At 39.4% G+C, this 20,525-nt stretch overlaps 1 protein-coding gene across 3 annotated transcripts in view; it reads left to right on the forward strand.

Annotated features, from left to right (window-relative positions):
• Window positions 1-20,525, forward strand: part of bcas3 (BCAS3 microtubule associated cell migration factor) — a 310,652-nt gene that overhangs the window by 9,995 nt on the left and 280,132 nt on the right. For all 3 annotated transcript variants that reach the window (XM_044031520.1, XM_044031522.1, XM_044031523.1), the window contains exons 6-7: window positions 2,767-2,848; window positions 6,797-6,869. In XM_044031520.1, the coding sequence (XP_043887455.1) occupies window positions 2,767-2,848; window positions 6,797-6,869 (155 nt within the window). The remainder of the gene's footprint in view (window positions 1-2,766; window positions 2,849-6,796; window positions 6,870-20,525) is intronic.

Raw genomic sequence — 20,525 nt, forward strand, 5'->3', positions numbered from 1 at the left:
AAAAAAACAACTTTGTGAAAGCAATTTGGCATATTGCATATGCGAGGCCACTAATGTGATGGTGGCAATGTTACGGAGATGTCACACAGAGCCATGTTAGATGAGGATGAGCAGTGGGGTAATGTACAATAACCCCACGCATTAACCTGCACATCCTCCCCTCGTTTTACTTTAATCCAGCAAATTCCATTATTCCCTTGCACGTCCATTTGCCTGTGTAAGAATCCCACTCTGCTGCCAGCCTCTTTTTAGTCCTGCTATCCATGCTTGTAAAACCTGCTCATGTCTCCAGTGTTAATCTACCACTGCTGGGCCTTAAGCACTTTGAATAAAAATGCAGCTCCAAATCCGCCACTTTGAAAAGGCTACTAATTGCACAAAAGAGCGATCATCCCCTCAGATGGGTTTAAAGACTTAAAACAAACAGATTAAATCACTAGTAAAGTGATAATGCTGGCTTCAGTGTAATTTAACGCATAAAAAGAGTCACAAAAGTGGGGCATTCTGCGCTTAGAACAATGTGCCATTACACATGCCGAGAGCCACACGGGCCATTGACCTAATACACTGGCATCTCTTATGAACACATGCAGCCTCAACTGATACATGGTGGTTATATGTCTGCGGCAATACAGACCAGAAAGGCAACAAAAGGACAACTTTTGCATTTCTGGAATGCACTTGTTTTTATTATCAAAGCTATTGGATGATCGGAAGTATTTTATTAGTTAAATAACAGAGACATTCATAGCTGTCATATTGAACTCTCATAAAACAAACTAAACTGAGACCCTTTGGTTTTACACACACATTTTCATTTATAAATGCAGAAATTCTCCTCCAGATATACCTAATACCTACCACACCAGGTGTGACCTGATTGGTTCTTGTCCGCCACAACTTGACTGTGGGTTTGATGAAGCTCCTTAAGCACTTGCTTTTAGTTTAAATCCTTGCGTTGACTTTTCAACACTGTTGTTTTTTTTACGTCAGTAGTACTTTCTGCAACTAAGTAAAGAGTAGAGAGTGTTCTGTTTACATTGGCATGCTAGCTGTATCTGAATGGTCACGCCATATAGGTTTTTTTAGGTGTATTAGCATCGATGCAGATAACAAAATTCGAAGTGCAGGCATGCACACAGGCACTCAGTTGTGACTCCAGAGGATGTTACATTGACGCACATTCATTTGCCGCTGCTGTCAGTTGAGTAATTTCTTTTTCGTTGCTGCCATTATAGGGGGATATATTCACTAACAAACAGCCTAACCTAACTGTACATACACATGCATACACACTCTTTTTCTCACCTGCCAATTTTACTGACATGACGTAGACTTGCATTAACTTCCTGCAGACTTCCCCTTATTGTGTCAGAAAGAGGTTGTCTAATGGAACCTTATGATAGAAACACACCCGCTTTACAAAGTTAAATCAAAAACCTGTTGAACATTCAGTTAATGCCTCTCTCTTTCTCCCTCTTTATCTTTGAATGACTGTGCAATCAAAATCAGAGGTAGTTGGACACACTGGTAACACAGTGTGTTTCTCATGCATACAGTCAGTCTGGGACAGAGACATCAAGGGACTCCTGCCCACTTGGCATTAACTCATATCCCCAGCCCTTCCTTGTTGGCTCTGCCACATTAAGTGGAGGAAGCTCATTTCAGTGTGATGCCGCTGGGCCTTTTATTCTGTCCACAGTAGATTTTAGTTTGTGGTTTGGCTGGGTCTCTAACCACGAGACCGCCCTTGTTCCCCATCCTCCTCCTTTGCCCACCCCTGTCTCCATCTATGACGACTCGATTCCACACACAGTTGGAGTAGATTATTTTTCTTACAGTGTGAACAAATGGCCATTTGTCCTTTTGGTCTGTTGTTATTTTTTGTTTTTAGAAAAAGCACCCTCATATGTATGTTCCTTCATGGTCTTTTCACAAGTTATACTCCACATGATGCAGTCGAGTCTACGATGCACATTGAAGATAATTGTTTATGAATCAGATAAAGGTGATGTGTTTATCAAAATATTACACAAACACACACTGACATAGGATGAAAGGCGAGGGACACCCCAGACAGGGCCAACATCTAGAGACAAAAAACCATTCTCTCACACCTATGGGAACTTTAGAGTGTCCAATTGACCTCTGCATGTTTTTGGACATGTGGGAGGAAACTGGAGAAAACCCACACAGGGAGAACATGCACACAGAAAAGATTGGACCGGGACATGAACCAGCAACTTCCTTGCCGTGAGACAACAGTGTTAGCCACATTCAGTTTGTGTAAATGGGCTTCAAATTATTCTAAAAAAAAACTACAAATGCTTGATCGAATGTTCAAATATTATTTCCCTCCTATTGAAGAAAATAATCCTGATCCGGTCACCTGTGATTTAAAGTTTTTATGGGCTGCAGATGATTTGAAAGGAAATGAAAATAGTGCAGGATATGACATATTCAAAAACTGATTTATGATGAATGTTATGCATCTTAAATTAGTTTGACCTCTAGTGTGTGCACAATGCATTTGCTAACAACAACTATGAACAATAACTATTGTTAGTTTGAAAAAAATCCACAGGGCTCCTTTAAATTGAGACAGCTTATACCATAACATATACACACACATCTGGATTGTATAATATCTGTGTTTTAGGATGAAGGCTAATGTTGGTGTATATTCTCAAGTGCAAACAGTCTCTTGTCCCTAATAGAACTAATATATGAACTAACATCATTTTTAAAACCATAAATGTCTTTCAGTTGGCTGGGGAAGCCCAAGAGCTATTCTCGGTGCGCCATGGTCCTGTGCGAGCTGCTCACATTCTGCCAGCCCCATATATCAGTGAGTATATTTTGTACCTTATTCCTGTTTGGAAACAGATTTACTAACCATAAAGCTCACTTTTGTTTTATTTCAAATAAGCCCTGGGTCATTTTTAAATTGGTAATATTGCCAAATTCTTAGGTAACTGCCTGTTTGTCAGTTGGATAAGTAAATTTTTCATTTTTTATATGTATATGTATATGTATGTATATATATATATACATATATATATATATATTGTATTCATTGCATTTGTGTTGAAGTGGGATCATATTGCTTAAATTATTTTATTATGTTTATTCAGTTGTAGTTCATGATGACACTCCAGGGAGTTGAAATACTTTTCAGATTTAAGGGCAAGGCTCCGACAGTTTGTGAAAGTAAGCAGAGTTGGATAAGATCAATACCACTCTCATGTCTGTACAGTGGATAAGACGTTCCAGTCAGCAGCTGGTTATATTGGCTAACAGCTATCCTGCCTTTGTCCAAAAAAGAAAAAACGTCCAAATTAATTGGGTTATATCTTGTTTGTTTATATAGTTCAAAAACCAAACAATAAATTTGTGGTTTCGAAGGAGTTATGTGCAGGACTTTCTCTGCTGGAAGCAATCACTTCCTGTTGTTACTGAGGTTACCAGGCTAACATTGGAGAGCCCATTTACAAAACATGTATAAGAGTGGTTCATTAGTGACAAACTAGTGAAAAAGAACCCCAGCTATATTTTTAAGGGCCACATCCCTCTATCTGTTCCACATCCTTGTTACTATGCAGCTCTAAGACGACACAACAAGAGCAATATTTGGAAAGTCAGCTATTTTTTACTTAAACTGCCACCAAAAAGGCTCCCTTAACTTGATGTTTTAACACTAGGTTCATCTTCATCTTCTAAATCCACCAAGGGAGAGGGAACTTTTAAAAATGAATGCTTTTCTGTATAATTTTATCCTGGAAGAACATAAATCCCACTTTGGTTAACTTGATTTCAGCATTCAAGGTCGACACTTAAAATTAAATTTCGTATGGCTCATCCTAATGTAGTTTTGGGTTGTGGGCATTTTAAGTGGTGCTATATCATTAAAATTAAAGAGTGCTCCCTGCTGCCTCATCCTAATGTTCATGTCAGTCTACGATTATTGTTGGCCTGCCTTGAGTCAGTGGTGGAAAGCCTCTGAAATCAGTGCTGCCAAAGCTCAGCTGGAAACCTCTCACTGTGCCTTCACTGTTCTGTCAGCAGCCTCTTTTTACCTCCTCTAAATCTAAATCTCTTAATATTTTTTTTTTCTCACATAGTGTTGCATGTTATAGATGCTATGCATTTCCTGGTTCACTGAATTGTTTACTCTAATTGTAACCTACACCATGTGTTGTCCCAGATTGTTTTGTCTTCCTCTGTCTGTATGAGGTGCTTCTATTCTAGATTCCCAAAACATTAAAATGTGATGAAAATTTTAGTTGTCAGCCTCTCTTAAGTCAGCATGATCTTCTTTGTAGATACCATTTTGCAGCAGAATAAAGCAGTCATACAGGAAGGCTGACAGTTATGTGATTAACCTACATTTATAGACAGTAGTATTGAATAATGATGCCTTCAGTATTTGAGCAGTGACATTTTGTCCCTTATTTTTCCTCCTTATGTTGGCTGACTCTGTGGTGGTGTTGTTTAAAAGGTTTGTTCAATGACGAAAAGAATTGTAACAAAATGCTATGGCAACAGATTAAGCAGTAACATTTCTATGCACACATAGTCTTTTGCTGAACGTTTAAAAATTGGGTTAAATTGCATTATTATACTTTTGGACTATAACTCAGTTGCCATGCAATTCTGTCAAGCATATCTGAAATAGGTGTTGCTTTTGTCTTGACATAATGTCAACCCTTAGAATGACGTTTTAAAAAACATACCTCTTTAAGTATTCCGCTGCTTCAAATGAACGAAATCTGCAGGCAGCTACAAAAGAAAACCTCAGCTTTGTACATTAACATGGTGGGTAATGTACATGCCTATTACATTGTTATTCATGGTAGCTAAGCTAAGCTACAGCTAACCAATACTTTCCAACGTGGCTGAGTGTGTGCTACAATCAGTATATTTCAGATGTTTATACATTCATGTTGTTGCACACTTAGGAGAAGTTAAGGATTTATTAATTAATGCAATTCCAGCATTAGTGTCCCCATGCATGAAGCATTTCATTAATCTCTTAGAAGAATGTATGTAAATTTAAGTTATTTTTCATGATCTCACACGAAAACCAGTAAAATGAGAAGCAAACTGATTTGTAGATTTAATTTGAAATGCACACGACTGAGTCCTGCTCGGGGAGCATGCTAACTGTCTCCTAATACAAGTTGGCGCCATCCAGTAATATTATTTTTAAAAGTGAAAATTATGTAAATATATTTGCGTGCACAAAAGCTTACTCTCCTAATGTTTCCAGTTATCGTCTTATCATATTAACTGGCTCCTCAAGTAATTGAATTCACACAGTCTACAAATAAATGCTCTAGTTGTGTTGTCATTTTCATACACAGGAAAGTTGAGAGCTGTATTATTACCAGTGTTCATATTTTGGACAAGTTTTTTCCACTGATTAGATCCTTTCCAGACATGGAGTTTAAATTTAATCTCTGCAGGTGCCAATCAGTGCTGTGAAAGCTGCCAATGTAGCCTTGTTGGTTTGTGGCATTTCTTTGGTGAGAAAATCGCCTTTTTGTTCTTCATCCATGTTCCGTTCTTTTGGCAGATTTTAACAACGCACAATGGCAGCATTTAAAGAGCGCTGGAAGTGGATGAAAGCAAACCGCAGTAATAAGAAGCAGCAGATAGCCTCGACACATGAGGAGAGCAATTCTCTCAGCAGAAAATAAATATGAATTGTACTACTGAAGGGAAGGACACTGATTGCAATCTGCTAGGGCGCAAACACTGTTGCACTGTGGTGAGCCATTAAAAGGCCAATTGTATGGGATGCAATGCAGTGGGTGGGCGGACATGGAAATGCCCGAAACTAGGTGTTAAATGTAATAAGGCAAACTTTCCCTTTCCTAGAATAGTGTAGGAAGTACTGGTTTTTGGGAGTAAATGCGTTTGCACATTCTTCATGGTGTTTACAACATATCGTCACACTTGGGATGCTCCCACACTTTCTCCATGAGGAGTTGATGTTCTTTTACAGTAGAAATTAAATCAAAAGTTTCTCAGTCAATGCAACTGCCATTTTTTCCAGTAAGTTTTTAGCGAATGCACCATTTCACTATGAGTCATATTTATGTTATGGCTCAATATCTCAAGAAGCCATCATGTCTGATGACAGAAACATGAAAGAAGAAAAGAGTGTGTTAAAGGCTGGTAGTGAAGGCACTTTTGCCTTCACGCCATACCACAGGAACTCAGCCTGATTACTGTCAAGCCTCAAATTACAGTCCTCAGAAGGGTAACATCTTCCTCAATCTAAGCACCCCCATTCTCTCAATCCCCTCATCCTTTGGTTGCCTTAAAGAATGACAAAGTTAGGAAAGTTAGGAAACATATGGGATAAATCCTATCAATGATTTTTTTTATATGCCTGATAACTTTTATTCCGTAATTCCACCAGTGAAACCCAAACACCAATAAGGAGACAGACAGAGAATCTTACTCGGTGTCAACTTTCTGAAGATTTTTTTCAGCTGTTACAGTTGGAAAACTGTAAACCCCTAAAATCTTGTGGATCCAGTGTTATGGTCCACTGTCTTGCAAAATGGAGTGGGGTCATCAAAAAAAGTTTGATGACCATAATTGAATTACAGGGCAACAGTAGTAATGTAATCAGCACATTTCCTGTCTTGGTAATAGGCAGCCTGTTGAATAAGGGTGGTCAACACTAGAGGCCTCAGAGGTTTGTTGTAAAGAATGTCCCCCTTTGTTGTGTGCGGATTATTAGTTTTCTCATCTGCCTCTTTCTGTGACTCCTCTTCCTCCTCAGGTCCTCTGAAGAGCGACACATTTGCTGACAAGCGGCCCCTCCTGGGGGTTTGCAAGAGCACAGGGTCCTCTGGGTGAGTACAGTCATCACAGTAACGTATCCTGTTGACATGAACCTTTTTACATTTTGCCCATTGAATTTGACTTTTGGTATTATTACAACACTTCCTGTCAATATGGAAAAACACAAAATGGAGTAATACGAAAAAATAACACCACATTTGTCTGTAGTGCAAAGCTGTATGCTAAAAGCATATAAACTGAAAAGGGCCTTAAGTTAAACCCTGAGTGATGCCACAGTGTAGTACATTGTCTAATGTAAGGAATTATCATTTCCACAGAATTTTGTCTCCTTTGCTTAAAATTCAACTGTCTTCGGAACCCACAGGGTCAGATATAGATATAGTGCTTCATTCTAGGTGTTTTAACAGTTTTCTGGGAGCAACACAAGAATGTGTAGAATTGTGCATTATTCATTACCTTAAGTTGGTCATAACACGATGCAGGCAGGCAGGCACTGTAGTAGTGCACTTCAGTCCTGGTATCTGCTCACAATGACTTGCTCATACTGAGCAGTGTGGGAAAAGCACATCATACACCTGTCTAGGTAACTCAAACTCTTGTGTTCTTTGATTTTTAGGCTTTTAATTGACATGATGATAAAGTGTGATTTACTGATGAAGTACTTGGACATATACAGCCTTAGGCAATCTTCAGTGTAGTTCCGCCTAAATGTACACTGACATGAAACTAAAAGACTAAAGCAACCACTATGGTCTGTCTGTTTTCTCAATCAGAAGTGTGTGTGTGGTGGGGGTGGGGGTGGGGGGGTTATTTTCACTTTTTTTCATCGTTATGAAGTACAAATCCTATATCTGAGAGTAATTTACAGTTAATAAAAGACAGCAAAGGACACCCGACTTTTTTGATGACCCATTCACATCCACCCAACTGGAGCTGTGCTGTGATGTGGGCTTAGCACCTGATTCAGTCAGAATGCTACAGTACCTGAACCTCCTCTTGGCAGATGAAGAAGAAACAGATGTGGCGATCCTTGAATTTCCTAGGTTCTAGGATTCTGGGGATGTCATGTCTTTGTTTAGTGAAGGAAAAGTTAATTTAAAAAGTGACAGACCCCAAGGCATCCTGCACGCCTCTCCTCATACCCACTTCATGCCCTCCCCTTATTCCCCCCTCCCCCAGTCAAATGCTGCTTTTCCAGGGCAACACAAAATTTAACTCGATATATCCTCCCAGGGAAATGAAATAAGGAAGTCTGACTTCAGCTGGGTCTTGATGGAGACCACTTTCTTGATGTTTTCCAGGGACTACCGCCCCTGTCTCTCTAACACCGTTACGGTTGCTTCTGCTTTTCCTATGTCCTCACTGACTCTGAGACAGGCAGTGTTTTGATGGTTTGGCAAATCACCCAGGCGTCGCTCGACACTAATGCTGAAAACATGCACTGTGTTGAAAATCAGAAACCCTGACCTCTGGCTGAATGGCATAGCCTGGTTCTTCCCCCTACAGAAGTGCTTGGTAAATAACACTCTGGTCAAAGATGAGAAGGAAAAAGGCTTCCGGGTGCAGCGCTGTACTTTCCATTGGGCCTGTTCATAAACTTACTAAGGTCCTCACACAATTTTTAGCATATAATCATTTTGAAATAACAGCTTTTGTTAACCACCAAAAAGGATGCCGTCTTGACACTTAAATGGAAAACAGATTGGAGCCTTGGCTGCTACAGCAGTGCTGGTTTAGAAGTTGGGTCAGTCAGCTCTAGGCTTAGATTACAAGATTTGCAAATTAAAGGAAAACCAGAGAAGGGAAAAAGCATGTGTGCTGAAGCCCTGTACTTGTGGATTTCCAGCCAGGCACACTCAACATAATTTTATCAATGGAAAGGATTATGCGTTAAGTCCAAACAATGTATGGATCCAGTGATTTTCTTGACAGTAAAGCTCCATATGCGTCCCTTCCACTCTTTGCACCAGTGCCAGTGGGCTTTGAGAATTAGTAAAGAATGCTGGTGCCATTGCAGACTTTGGTATGTCTGGTCACATTTCTGGAAAGGATTTCTGTTTCCTTCCCCTGCTTGTGTTGTTATTATTTTCATTTCATTTAATTACATCCATAGGTATTAAAATTCAGGGCGGTTCTCTCTTTCTCTCTCTCTATTCCTCTCTTTCTCTCCCCCCTCCTCTCTCTCTGTCTTTCTCTCTCTCTCTCTGCCTTTCTCTCTCTCTCTCTCTCTCTCTCTCACTCGCTCTGAGTGAATGTAAATTTTATGGCCAAGACAGACACACAAATTCACAGTTTGTCAGAGTTTGAGTGCACACACTTCTTGGGCAAAAGTTCAGTGATGAATAAGTGTGCTTTGTTCTCTGGAGTTTGGGAACTGTCAGTGACATTTCCAACCTCCGACCACCCCCTACCCCCACAACATCTCCAGATGCCGAGAGGATGTGGTCCCTTTTTCTTTTCACCAGTATAGTCCTCTTTTACTGTGCAGATTACTATTTTGAGGTTTTGACTAATACATATGGATATACAGATATGACGGATAATTATCACTGTTTAGAATTTCTTTCCTGGAAGAACTTTTTCTGGTCTTTTATCTGGTTTATGCCATGAAAGTCCACTATCAGTCTTGTCTCATACTGTAATTTTTTTTTTTTAAGGAAACCCCATATTCCTTTTTAAGAGGCAGAATTGCTCATTCATGATTCAACCATTTACTTGGATGAGTAATGATTGGAATGGCATGACAAATTATTCCAATTATTCCAACTTTTTTTATCTAACAGCATTTAAAGTGATAATCCTGATTGAAATATGAAGTCAGCAGTGTGGATTTGGCAACACTTGTAGTGGCCTGGTGGTCAGAGATCATACTGTTGTTCCATTTGGAAGAAAGTAGCAGCAGTGCGACATGGAGCGTCTGGCTGTCTAGTGCAACGCTGGTGTGCTGCACCAGTTAGACGAGCATGGCTAAATATAATCCACCTTTTGTTTCTATATCTCTGTTTGGGACTATGGAAATAAATTAATATAAATGTTTTAATTAATTATTAATTTTAAAGACTGGCTGCACAGTTTATCATTTAAATTGAACAGTCAAGGTATCGTATTGTATATGATTAAGTGAATGCCAGGTAATTAAAGACTACCTGGGCAGGTCCAAGTCAGCATGTGGAACTTATTTGAAGCAATTTTCTTGAAAGTCAGAGTAAGCCCATATAAGAAGATCCATACAGGAAAAACTCTGGACAATTCACAGCAATTGAGTGGGTGAGTGCAGTGCCTTTTGCAAGCCAGGTGAGAACCCTTGGTAAAATGGTATATAATACAGTGGGGGAAATAATTATTTGATCTCCTGCTGAATTTGTGACTGGTCGAGAATGAAAAATGTATTTGATACCCTACCAACAGCAATAATTCTGACCCTTATTGACCGTTTGTGTCCATGAGGCTAGAGCTGAACCAATTAATCGATTAATTGATTATTAATCGATTACCAAATTAATCTACAACTTTTGATTTTTGATTTTGATAATCGATTTTGATAATCGATTAATCGGTTTGAAGCTTTCTTCATGATTAAAACAAGATTTCCGATAGTTTAAGCTTCTTAAATGTGGGTATTTTCTTCATTTCTTTTGTCTGGATAACAGAGAAAATCATAAAAAGTTAATCATTTTGGTTTGTGGACAAAACAAGACATTTGAGAACATCATCATTTCCAGGTTTGACGAACACTGAGCAACATTTTTTATGGTTTTCTGATATTTTATGGACCAAACGATTAATCGAGAAGATAATTCGACAGATTACTCGATTATGAAAATAATCGTTAGCTGTCAGAAGGAGCTGTCAAAGGATGTCTGAGACAGGATTGTAGACCTGCACAAGGCTCTAATGCCGTCAGCAAGTAGCTTGGTGAGAAAGAGACCACTGTTGGCATGATAATTCAAAAATGGAAGAAATACAACATAACAGTCAATCGCCCCTTGCTCTGGAGCTCAATGCAAGATCTCACCCCATGGGGTAAGGATGATTCTGAGAAAGGTGAGGGATCAGGCCAGCATTTCATGGAAGGAGCTTGTTGATGATCTCAAGGGAGCTGGGACCACAGTCACCAAGAAAACCATTGGTAACACACTTCGCCATAATAAATTGAGATCCTGCAGTGCCCTCAATGTCCCCTTGCTCAAGAAGGCACATGTACAGGCCCGCCTGAAGTTTGCCAATGAACACCTGAATGAGTCAGAGAAGGCTCGTGACAATGTGATGTGGTCAGATGAGACCAACATTGAGCTCTTTGGTATCAACTCGACTTGCCGAGGAATGCTGAATACGACCCCAAGAACACCATCCCCATTGTCAAACATGGAGGTGGACACATGATGCTTTGGGGCTGTTTCTCTGCTATGGGTACAGGAAGATTTCGCATTGAGGGACCAATGAATGGGGCCATGTTCCATAGAATTTTGGTTGAGAACCTCCTGGCTTCAGTCAGAATACTGAAGATGGGTCACGGATCAAAAAGAAGCACGTTAAGGTCCTGGAGTGGCCTAGCCAGTCTTCGGACCTTAATCCCTTAGAAAATCTTCCAGTTGCCAAGCAACAGCCTCAAAACTGTCAGCATTTAGAGAGTATCTGTAGACCAAATTCCTTCCTCAGGTGTGCACAAACCTGGTGGCCAACTAAGAAACGTCTGACCTCTGTGCTCTGTTTCTCCACTAAGCATTAAGTCATGTTTTTTCTAAATGAGCAAATACTTATTTCACTCAATCAAGTACAAATTCACTTACAACCTTTATTTAATTATTTGGATATCTGGATTTCGTTTTTGATATTTTGTCTCTCTCTGTCAAAATAAACCTGTTCATTTCTTTGTAAGGGGGTACATTTACAAATTCAGCAGGGGATCAAATAATTATTTCCCCTGTATATATGGCATGTTATAAACCTTTTGAGCAATTAAATATGATTACTTGATTATTCTTTTGCAAAGACTTACCATTATTTTACAGTGTAATCTGTCAAGAAAACCTATCGTGAGCTATATTTTGGGAAGCGCACAGCTCATCCTCAACTCAAATGTGGAAAAAAAACAAATTTTCCCAAATTCAAATCGTGGATGCAGCAATTTTCCTGAATACTGAAGAAGATGAGACCAAGTTACTTAAGTTTTGATTTTTGTCTCCAAAAGTATTCTTCATTCAGCTCTGTGAGGTTAAAAAAAATGATGTTTGTAAGAAATAAATGTGGCCATTTTCAGTAAATTAAAATATTCTTCAATTTCTGTTGTTGAATATTGCAGCTTGTTAATTTCATGCTTGCCAGTAGCAAAATCTACTAAGCCCATGCAGACGCACACGTTTGACAGCAAAAGCCCATTGTTGCACTAAGCCCTTGTGTTTCAGTGCATTTTCATAACAGGTTTTTCTCTGTAGACCGGATGTATTTGTCTTCTAATGTGTATGAAATGGAAATCACCAAGCATTTGTATAAAGCGACCCACCAGATTAAGGGGATTAAGGGAAGTGATGCTTTTTATCCACCATGAGGTTATGGTGTTCTTTTCTGTCACATTATGACTACCCATGGGCACGCACTCACACACATGGTTTTCTCAAGGCAGATGCTACCAGCAGTGACGTAACAAGAATATGAAAGTGACTCCATATTTGTTGTGAAGTTGTATTGCTTATAGTAATGGTGCTCTCCTTATTCAGGAAAACTGTCACAGCAGATTAGAATCCTGAATACTAGTCCTCAAATATTGTGGCCAGGAATGTCTTGTTCTCCACTGAAATTTTTTCCTGATGAAATCATACCTGTACTGTTTTGGAATGCTTCTGCATGGAAATGAGAGTGGCTGTAATCTGGTCTCCCACTTCCCCTTTTCATTGCCCCACATGTATATACACTAGTTCAGTGCATAGGCAGGTCTGCACAGTTCAGGCTCCATTCCACATCGTTTATTTTGACTTGCATGTCTGTTTTATGTCTGTCGAAAATGTGTTCTGCCTCGGCTGTTTTCTCCCTTCAAATAGGAGGCCAGATTAAACTCAGTACTACTGGAAGTGGTGCATATAAACACACCCGACAGGCTGAATGATTAGTAATGACTTTTCAAACCTTAACCACATCCCCATTCCCTAAACCTGCCCTCTGTAATTAATATTTTATTTTACGAGAGTTCAAACTTTCCCTTTCCTCTTTACATTTAACCAAGAATAAAACCGTACTAATATGATTTCCTTAGGTTTTGAATGGAAGATATTGGAGCAGTGCCTTTGTAAAGTAACACTGACAATTCTTACCAGGACCCATACTTATCAAGTGTCTCAAAGTAAGAAATCATTTATAAATGGCAAAAGATCTACTTGAAAGTTCATAGAAAAAGCTTGTGAACTGATTTAAGGACAAATATATCTAACCATTCCAGAATTGGGTTTTTTTTTTAATAGCAATGCCAGTCTTTCTTTCTTTGTATTGAAGATATGGCTTAATAATATTACTGTGTTTACAATCATGAGTGAGAAGTTTTACCACCTGAAGGAACGAGAGTTTGTTGGATCTGTTGATTAGAAGTTGATTAGGATCTCAAAACAGTTGATGCTAACATTACATGAATTTTGCACTAGAAAATTATCTGAGTATGGTATGTGTAATGTCAGCTCTTTCAAGTAATATCTGGCAAGGTTCAGAGATGCATTTGTCAAAGCAGCATTATTGTTTCTTTGTGTCTACTTAGTTCATTGCATTTTCTCTTTGCCACATCTTACATGATAAGGCATACTTGTGCAAAATGGACTACTGGGACGTGAGTAGCGTTTAACATACACTCATCCAGTCATGGATTAACCTTGCTTCTGGTCCCTCGGGCAGAATCCTGCTTTGATCATCCCTTCTCCCGCAGACTGGAGGGCCATATAACTCAAGAGTGGTTTTAACTGGTCATTAACCAATTAGACTACTCATGTCATCCATCGCAGTTTGTGGCCTCCAAACAGTTCTCCTAAGTTGTTTTGGCTACAGAGTGACACTAGTGTAAAAATAACAATTCAGTTGTGCACAAATTGCATAGATAACAGTTGGTATGTGTTTTGGACCTCCAACAGTTAGGGAGGTTTTTGTAAAGACTGGACACAAGTTCTAGCCCCTGGTGAAATAATCTTTTAGTCATTTACTTTGAAGACACAGTTTTTATTCTAGCTTGAAACTGACCACTTACTCCAATCTGTATGTATAAGCAGATAAAAGACAAAGTGAACTCATCATTTATGGAGACACAGCTTTGACATATCAAAGCAAAGGAACAAACTCCTCCCTGACCAGATGTTTCTTGTTTCAAGTGCTTTCACTTGGTTTAGACAGAAAACTGGCACACAAAGCTAGAATGGCTAAAATTGGATCGAGTACAAGCTATAGTTTGGGTAATGAATATTAATATCCACTTCACTGTTGTCAAAGATTGAAGGATAGGTTGAATTTATGGATTTTATATAAGGGGTGGGTGGTGTACTGTCACTGGTGTCACGCTCTGGAATGGATATTTGCAACATTGTCATAGCACACCCACACACATCAATGGAGATCTGCTATCTACAAAATCATATGTGCATCAAATCTAGACTGTGATCAGAAAGACACCGTTCTTAATGGTGAATGTTAATCTACCATTTAGGCACTGTTACCAATCAGGCCTCCGTCCCTTTGAGGTGAAGTCTGAGCTGGTACCACCAGGTCAGGTTAAGTGATTGGCAGTTTCTCATTAGTCTCACATTAAGAGCAGGATGCAATAATCCAGTCAAAAAGAAATTAGTGAAGTGTTGGAGAAAACTGGAGAGGAGACTGATGCAGAGGAGCTGCATTTTTTTTTTCCTCTTTCTGTGGCAGTGTGAACACAGTGCGAGAGAGCAGATGCTGCTCCAGCCCCACAGAGACTTTCTAAATGACTATCTTCAGGTCTCACTGTGGATGTTCAATATATATCAATACTCCCATATGTGAGTATCAAAACCACTGGCAATTATACTCTTTCTGTAGTATTTACCAGTGGAGGACTGTATTTCTAGAAGCTCGACTGACCTGGAGCTGTGGTTGAACATTCTACATTGATTACTTTTTGCTGCCTGTAGCTTGCTGAAATGACTGTGGCTCCCTCTAGGCCCTCAGCAGACTCTGATGTGGCCAGTGTTTGTTTAGTGGTGCTAGGTTTGGGCCGAGAATGAGAGGAATTGCACTGACTAATGTAAAAAGTAAGAGTAGACAGTAAGGATGGAATTGCACAAAACAAATATTCTCATTCATTTGTAGCAGTAATTTTCATGCAGCCTTAATTTTCAAGCACACGAAAAGCACTGAGAAAATTCTAAGCACACTTTATCTTTTGATAAATTAAATGTGAGATGATTTAAAAAAAAAACTACAGCTATCACACAAGTTGTATTTTTTTTTCACACCCTATCCTGATGGCAAATACAATAACAATATGTTCCCATCATTTTTATTTCCACTGTAAAGTGGTTCCCATAATTCCACACACTGCACAATGAGATTGAACTTGATAACGGATTTAAACACTAAAGGTTGCTAACACTGATTTCCTTTTTTAATTGCTGAATAATGAACTTGCATGTCTGTACTGGGTTTACATATCACAGACCGGCTCCCACTTGCCATTTATTAGTTGTAACACATTAACAAGATTAGTTAATAGGAAGCACTAACAAGCCATTGCCAAACATTGAGAGCCTATCTATGTGTGCCAACTGTGTTATACCTTGTTTGTTAAAGATTTATAAAGCATTACAAACCACATTACTTATTACATATAAAGCATGTATGTACACTTTATAGGATAATAATCCTATTGTAAAATGTCACCAGATTATGTGTGGTTATTGACTGTTTCCAAGGTCAAAATTCACATTAGAATATTCTCAAAGTATGTAAATCTGGGTTAAACTGACAACACATTTGAAGTGTTTGTCTTTCTTGTTGAATTGGAAAGTTTTTGTCACGTTATCATATTTCTGTTTTGGCCAGAATTAAATTCCAATTGGAACATGCTGAATGTTGGCAGCGGTAATGTTAAATTTGTGGTTTTAGTACTCAAAGACACATATCAGTTGAACCTCAGTGGAAATACCATTCCTTAGAAGTCCATTAGACCCCAGTTGGAGATTGAGGGTTTTCTCTTTCAGCACTGCCAGCCTAGACTTCCGAAACAGAGGTTGTATTTGTTTAGCATTGCCACAGCATGTAATTGTCGCTCATATTGGGAGAGCTTCTCAAACCTTGCACCAGTTGGAAATGTGATGACGTCCCTTGCTTGTAAATGAATTTATGTGCCTGCTTTTTAATTCTCATTATTGCTTTATACAACCACATGAAATCGTGTGGTTTTGATCTCCTGGTTCAGTTCATGTTCATAAAAAAGATTTGTGCCAAGCCTCCAGCCAGAGGGAAAATGCTCATGGAATTAACACAACATTGATGTGTAAATTGAAATAACACATGCCAACATTATTCATAAAGGAGGAAGTACACACATTGAATTGTTGACATTGGCTCAGTAGTGGGGGATTGGGCATCCAAAATGGACCTTAATGACCATTGTAAACAGAAAATAATCTATAATTAAGTCTCACACATAGATGTTAAAGTCACATTAAACATCCTGTTCTGTTTTCCAAATCTGGTCTACTTCAGCATAGTGGCAAATAAGTAGGAACCAGAGTGTGTTGTAAAGCCGGTCCAGTTGCTGATGGATTCAGCAGGTATGCCTTCAGGTTACTGTTCCGCATAGCAACCTAACATTCTGTAAAGGCCTCAATGTTTGTCACTTCACTTCTCTCATATTTAATTGTGGGTAGGGGTGTGCATCTCACCCAGAGAGGATGATTTGATACATGTGCTTTGATTTGATTCACACATTTTGCAATTATACAATACAATTATTTGTTTAATATACATTGCATTTGATATTTATTTGATATAAAACCAAAATCCTATTTTATTGTGTCTCTTTTATGACACATGAAAAGAAAGAATGATTTCAGAATTTCCTACATGTTACTGCATTTATTATGCAGATACAGACAGAAAATGTGAGGCATTGTGCATATATAAATACTGACATTGTAAATATTAAGTGAAGGCTCTGACACACCCATGCATGGGTGCCTCATTTGGCAGTCAAGGGAACTTTGAAAAAAAACAGAGAGAAATGTTGAAAGTCTAAGAGGCTTCTTCAGTTCTGACTAACTCCAGGAAATAACTCCAGGTATTTACCCTCTCTAAGGTGGATACCTGTCTGTCTAGAGAGGCATGTTAAACAATGCAGGTCGTCCATCCCCTGACCCAGTTTTACGTCGCTTCACCTGAGTCAAAGTGTGAATGAGGGTTGTTAGGCTTACCTGAGAGACACGCTGCTATTGCAACCCTGTGTTGTAAGAGTGCTGCGGCTCCTTAAAGGGCCGCCTTTTGTGTGCGTGCGTGCATGCGGCTGTGCCCTGAGTGAGCGGTCATGTGAGGGATGGAGTGGTACAGTTATTCGTGTATGCGAGCATGAGAAGCTAGGAACGGTATTAAGTTAATGTTAGCAGAGACAAAGTAAGGCATTAATGTGTACATTTTCTGTTCCAGTGGGAAGAAGTAAATGCCCAGACTCCTCCAGATTAAGCTGAGTGACCATGTGTTCATCATCTGCCAGTAAAACTAAAGCCCAAAGCAGCTACATCTTTAACCACGAAGAAACGACTTCTCCTGATTTCCAAATTTTAGTTGTTAGCCAAAAAATACCCACATTTTATTATCATCTTTCATGTACTACTATGTTTGTTATCTGGAATAGCCCCTCCATCTTCTCCTTACATGCTGGAGTACCTTCTTGTCCTGTCAGAGGAATAAATGAGCCGGGCCTCCTTTCCTCCATCTCCCGTCGTTTTGTGTCCTTTCAAACCCAAGGGCCAGTTTGAGTAATAGTAATTGACACATTGATCTAATAGGGCCATCGTAATAGGCCTGTTACTGAGCTGGGGAATGGTGCCCGGCGTCACCTTAACATGTGCAAGGACTGACATCCCGCCATAATCCATAATGATAATTGTGATTTAGCCTTGCTTTCAACCTACGCCCCAATGTCCCCGGCATCAGGAAATCTTATTACATCTGACCCCACATTGCCTCCATTAGAACTGGGTCATTTGTTAAAATACTGCAAAAGCAAAACAATTGAACCCTGTGCCATTTTGATTCTGTAATAATGGGTTATCATTGTCCCTTTGAATCAATTTTCAGAGGCCCATTTTTCGGGATAGAGCTTCGAATTGGATTGATCGGACTCTGATAATGCTGAAATCGATGATGTAGCCGCCTGAAAGTAAATTATCGTCGGGTGAAATGTTTGTATTTATCTTAATGCCTGTGCTCTTGATTGGTAATGGTAAACGTGCTTGCAGTGAAAGGACCTTTGAAATGTTGACAGAGCCGTTAACCATCGGGACAGAAAAATGAATCAAGGATTGTTCAAACCTTTTTTCTGTGTCACCTCGTCTGTCTTCTTCAGTAAATATATCCAACGACTGCAGGGAGGAGCACTAACATCCAAATTGTCTCTCTCTCTCTCTGTTTCTTCTCTCTCTCTTTCTCCCACTCATGTACATGTGCACTACTGGGACAAAGTCTGTGTCCAGATTCTGGCTTGGGAAACATACAAAAATACAACCCTAGTGTATTTCTCTTCTCACAATTGCCCATATGTTTGTGCATGTCTGTTTGTACACATGTGACGCATACTGTACTCCATTGGGTTTATCTCATATATCAGTCATCAAGATGGTTGTTGGATAGTGTTGCCACAGTTATTTCTTCTTGGATCTCTGGGTGTGTGTTCCTGCTTTTGTCTGTATCAAGAAAAATGAATTGTGTGTCACAGTGTTAGCTCTGATGTTAGTGTGTGTGTGTGTGTGTTTTTTGATGGCTTTATCACTGGCTGATGGAGTCCTGTTTGCGTCTGTGGTGTCAGCTGCTGCTTGGAATCATGGTCCTGCGTCGGCTCAGAGGACCAGATTCTTTGACAGCTGTGCTCACAGTGTACAGAAAGCGTTCCATTTGACTGTTACTGTAGGTGAAGCCTATGGAGCCTGGCAATATATATTTTGATTTTAAAATAACTTGTATTTTAAGGACGTTTAGTTGTTTATACATTGTCTTTACTTTAATCTGTCTGTTATGAACAAGCTGTTTATTTTTTAATTAATCTAAGGAGAAATATTTTTGTCTTTTCCAGTTACAGTTATCATGTACAAATTGAGAAATTATCTTTGTCACAATATCATTTGATTATACTTGGAATTGTTTTGAAATTTGGCACACTAAATCAATGTATAACACTAGTTAAACCTTTTAATGTTCTGAATATTTTCCTTGAAGAAAATGTCTGGATCTTGATGAATTTTAATAGAATGTTCCTGATGCACGCTCTCAGTTTTGTGTTGTAATTTGTCCTGTGAACTGGGCCCTGGAACAAATTAAAAGCTGTAGCTGATTGTGATTCACTTAACCCCTTCATGCTTCCAGACAGGATTGTAGTATTATTAAAGTGTTGCTGCTGTCTGACAGTCCGATAAGGATATTCCGTATGTTCTGAAATGGCTAATTTACTCCTGTCATTGGTTCCTTACAAAGTGTGCACTCGTGTCACAGATTTGAATGAGAGTACCAGATATGTTTCCATCATAAAGAAGAAAGGGAGCAGTGGTTATGAACTGGGAAGGAAGACAGACACTGACACAGCAGAGTCAGTGGAGCAGGGTGTTCTGCAGGAATATTCAACATGGCTGAGGTCATCTGTATCTTATAATGGATGAAAGTCTTCCCATTATGAGCTTGTCGTTTGAATAATGTCCAGATTTCCCTCTGGGACTTGGCAATAGCTGTCCACTGTTTAAACTTGTTATTTCCTAATGGTGTCTTGCTCCGGCTCTAGTCTGCAGGAAGGGGGTGTCCTCATTGATCAACTTGTCAAATCAGCCTAACCTCACCATCATGGTCTCTGTATAACCAATGCAAGCATCTTTGTTTTTCCTCTTTCATGGGGTGTCTATTATTCCTTTATTAATTAAGAGCTTAGATTTTTTTTTTACAGGTAAACTCTTTGACCTTTGTTGTAGTTTTAAGATCTAGCCAGTGTTTCCTGTTTGTCTATGCTAAGACTGATGTAGCATAAAACTGCACTCAGTATGCACAAGCAGACTAAATAGACTGTTGAAAGCACTTAGTCCTATGGCGCACGAAACAAAACTAACACCGCATTTCACCCCTGCATCCTCAGCCAGCATGGCACCATATGCCTCACCAAGGGTGATGGAGATTAGAGAACGCTAGATTTCCTTGCACACAGAGGGGAAGGGCACAGGGGGACGGTTGGTGGTGGTAGTGGGGGAGTCCAGCTTGATGAAGATTTATGTGTGGATTTCCCTCCGCCACCAGCCGCTGCCTGCCTCATGTAGACCTTTTCTTTTCTGCGTTGATAGAAAGGCTTCTCGTAAATGTGTTGCATGACAAAGCATTTCCCCTCTTGCCCTTCATTTTCCCCTCCTTTCACTCTGTGGACTCTCAGAAGAGGTAGATCAGTGAGAAACAAATACTGCATGAGTTCTCCAGGGAGACGCTCAGAGAAACATTATAGTTATGTGACTTTATGTGCC

This window comes from Solea senegalensis, linkage group LG8, assembly GCF_019176455.1.
Source record: "Solea senegalensis isolate Sse05_10M linkage group LG8, IFAPA_SoseM_1, whole genome shotgun sequence".
Classification (NCBI taxonomy): domain Eukaryota; kingdom Metazoa; phylum Chordata; class Actinopteri; order Pleuronectiformes; family Soleidae; genus Solea; species Solea senegalensis.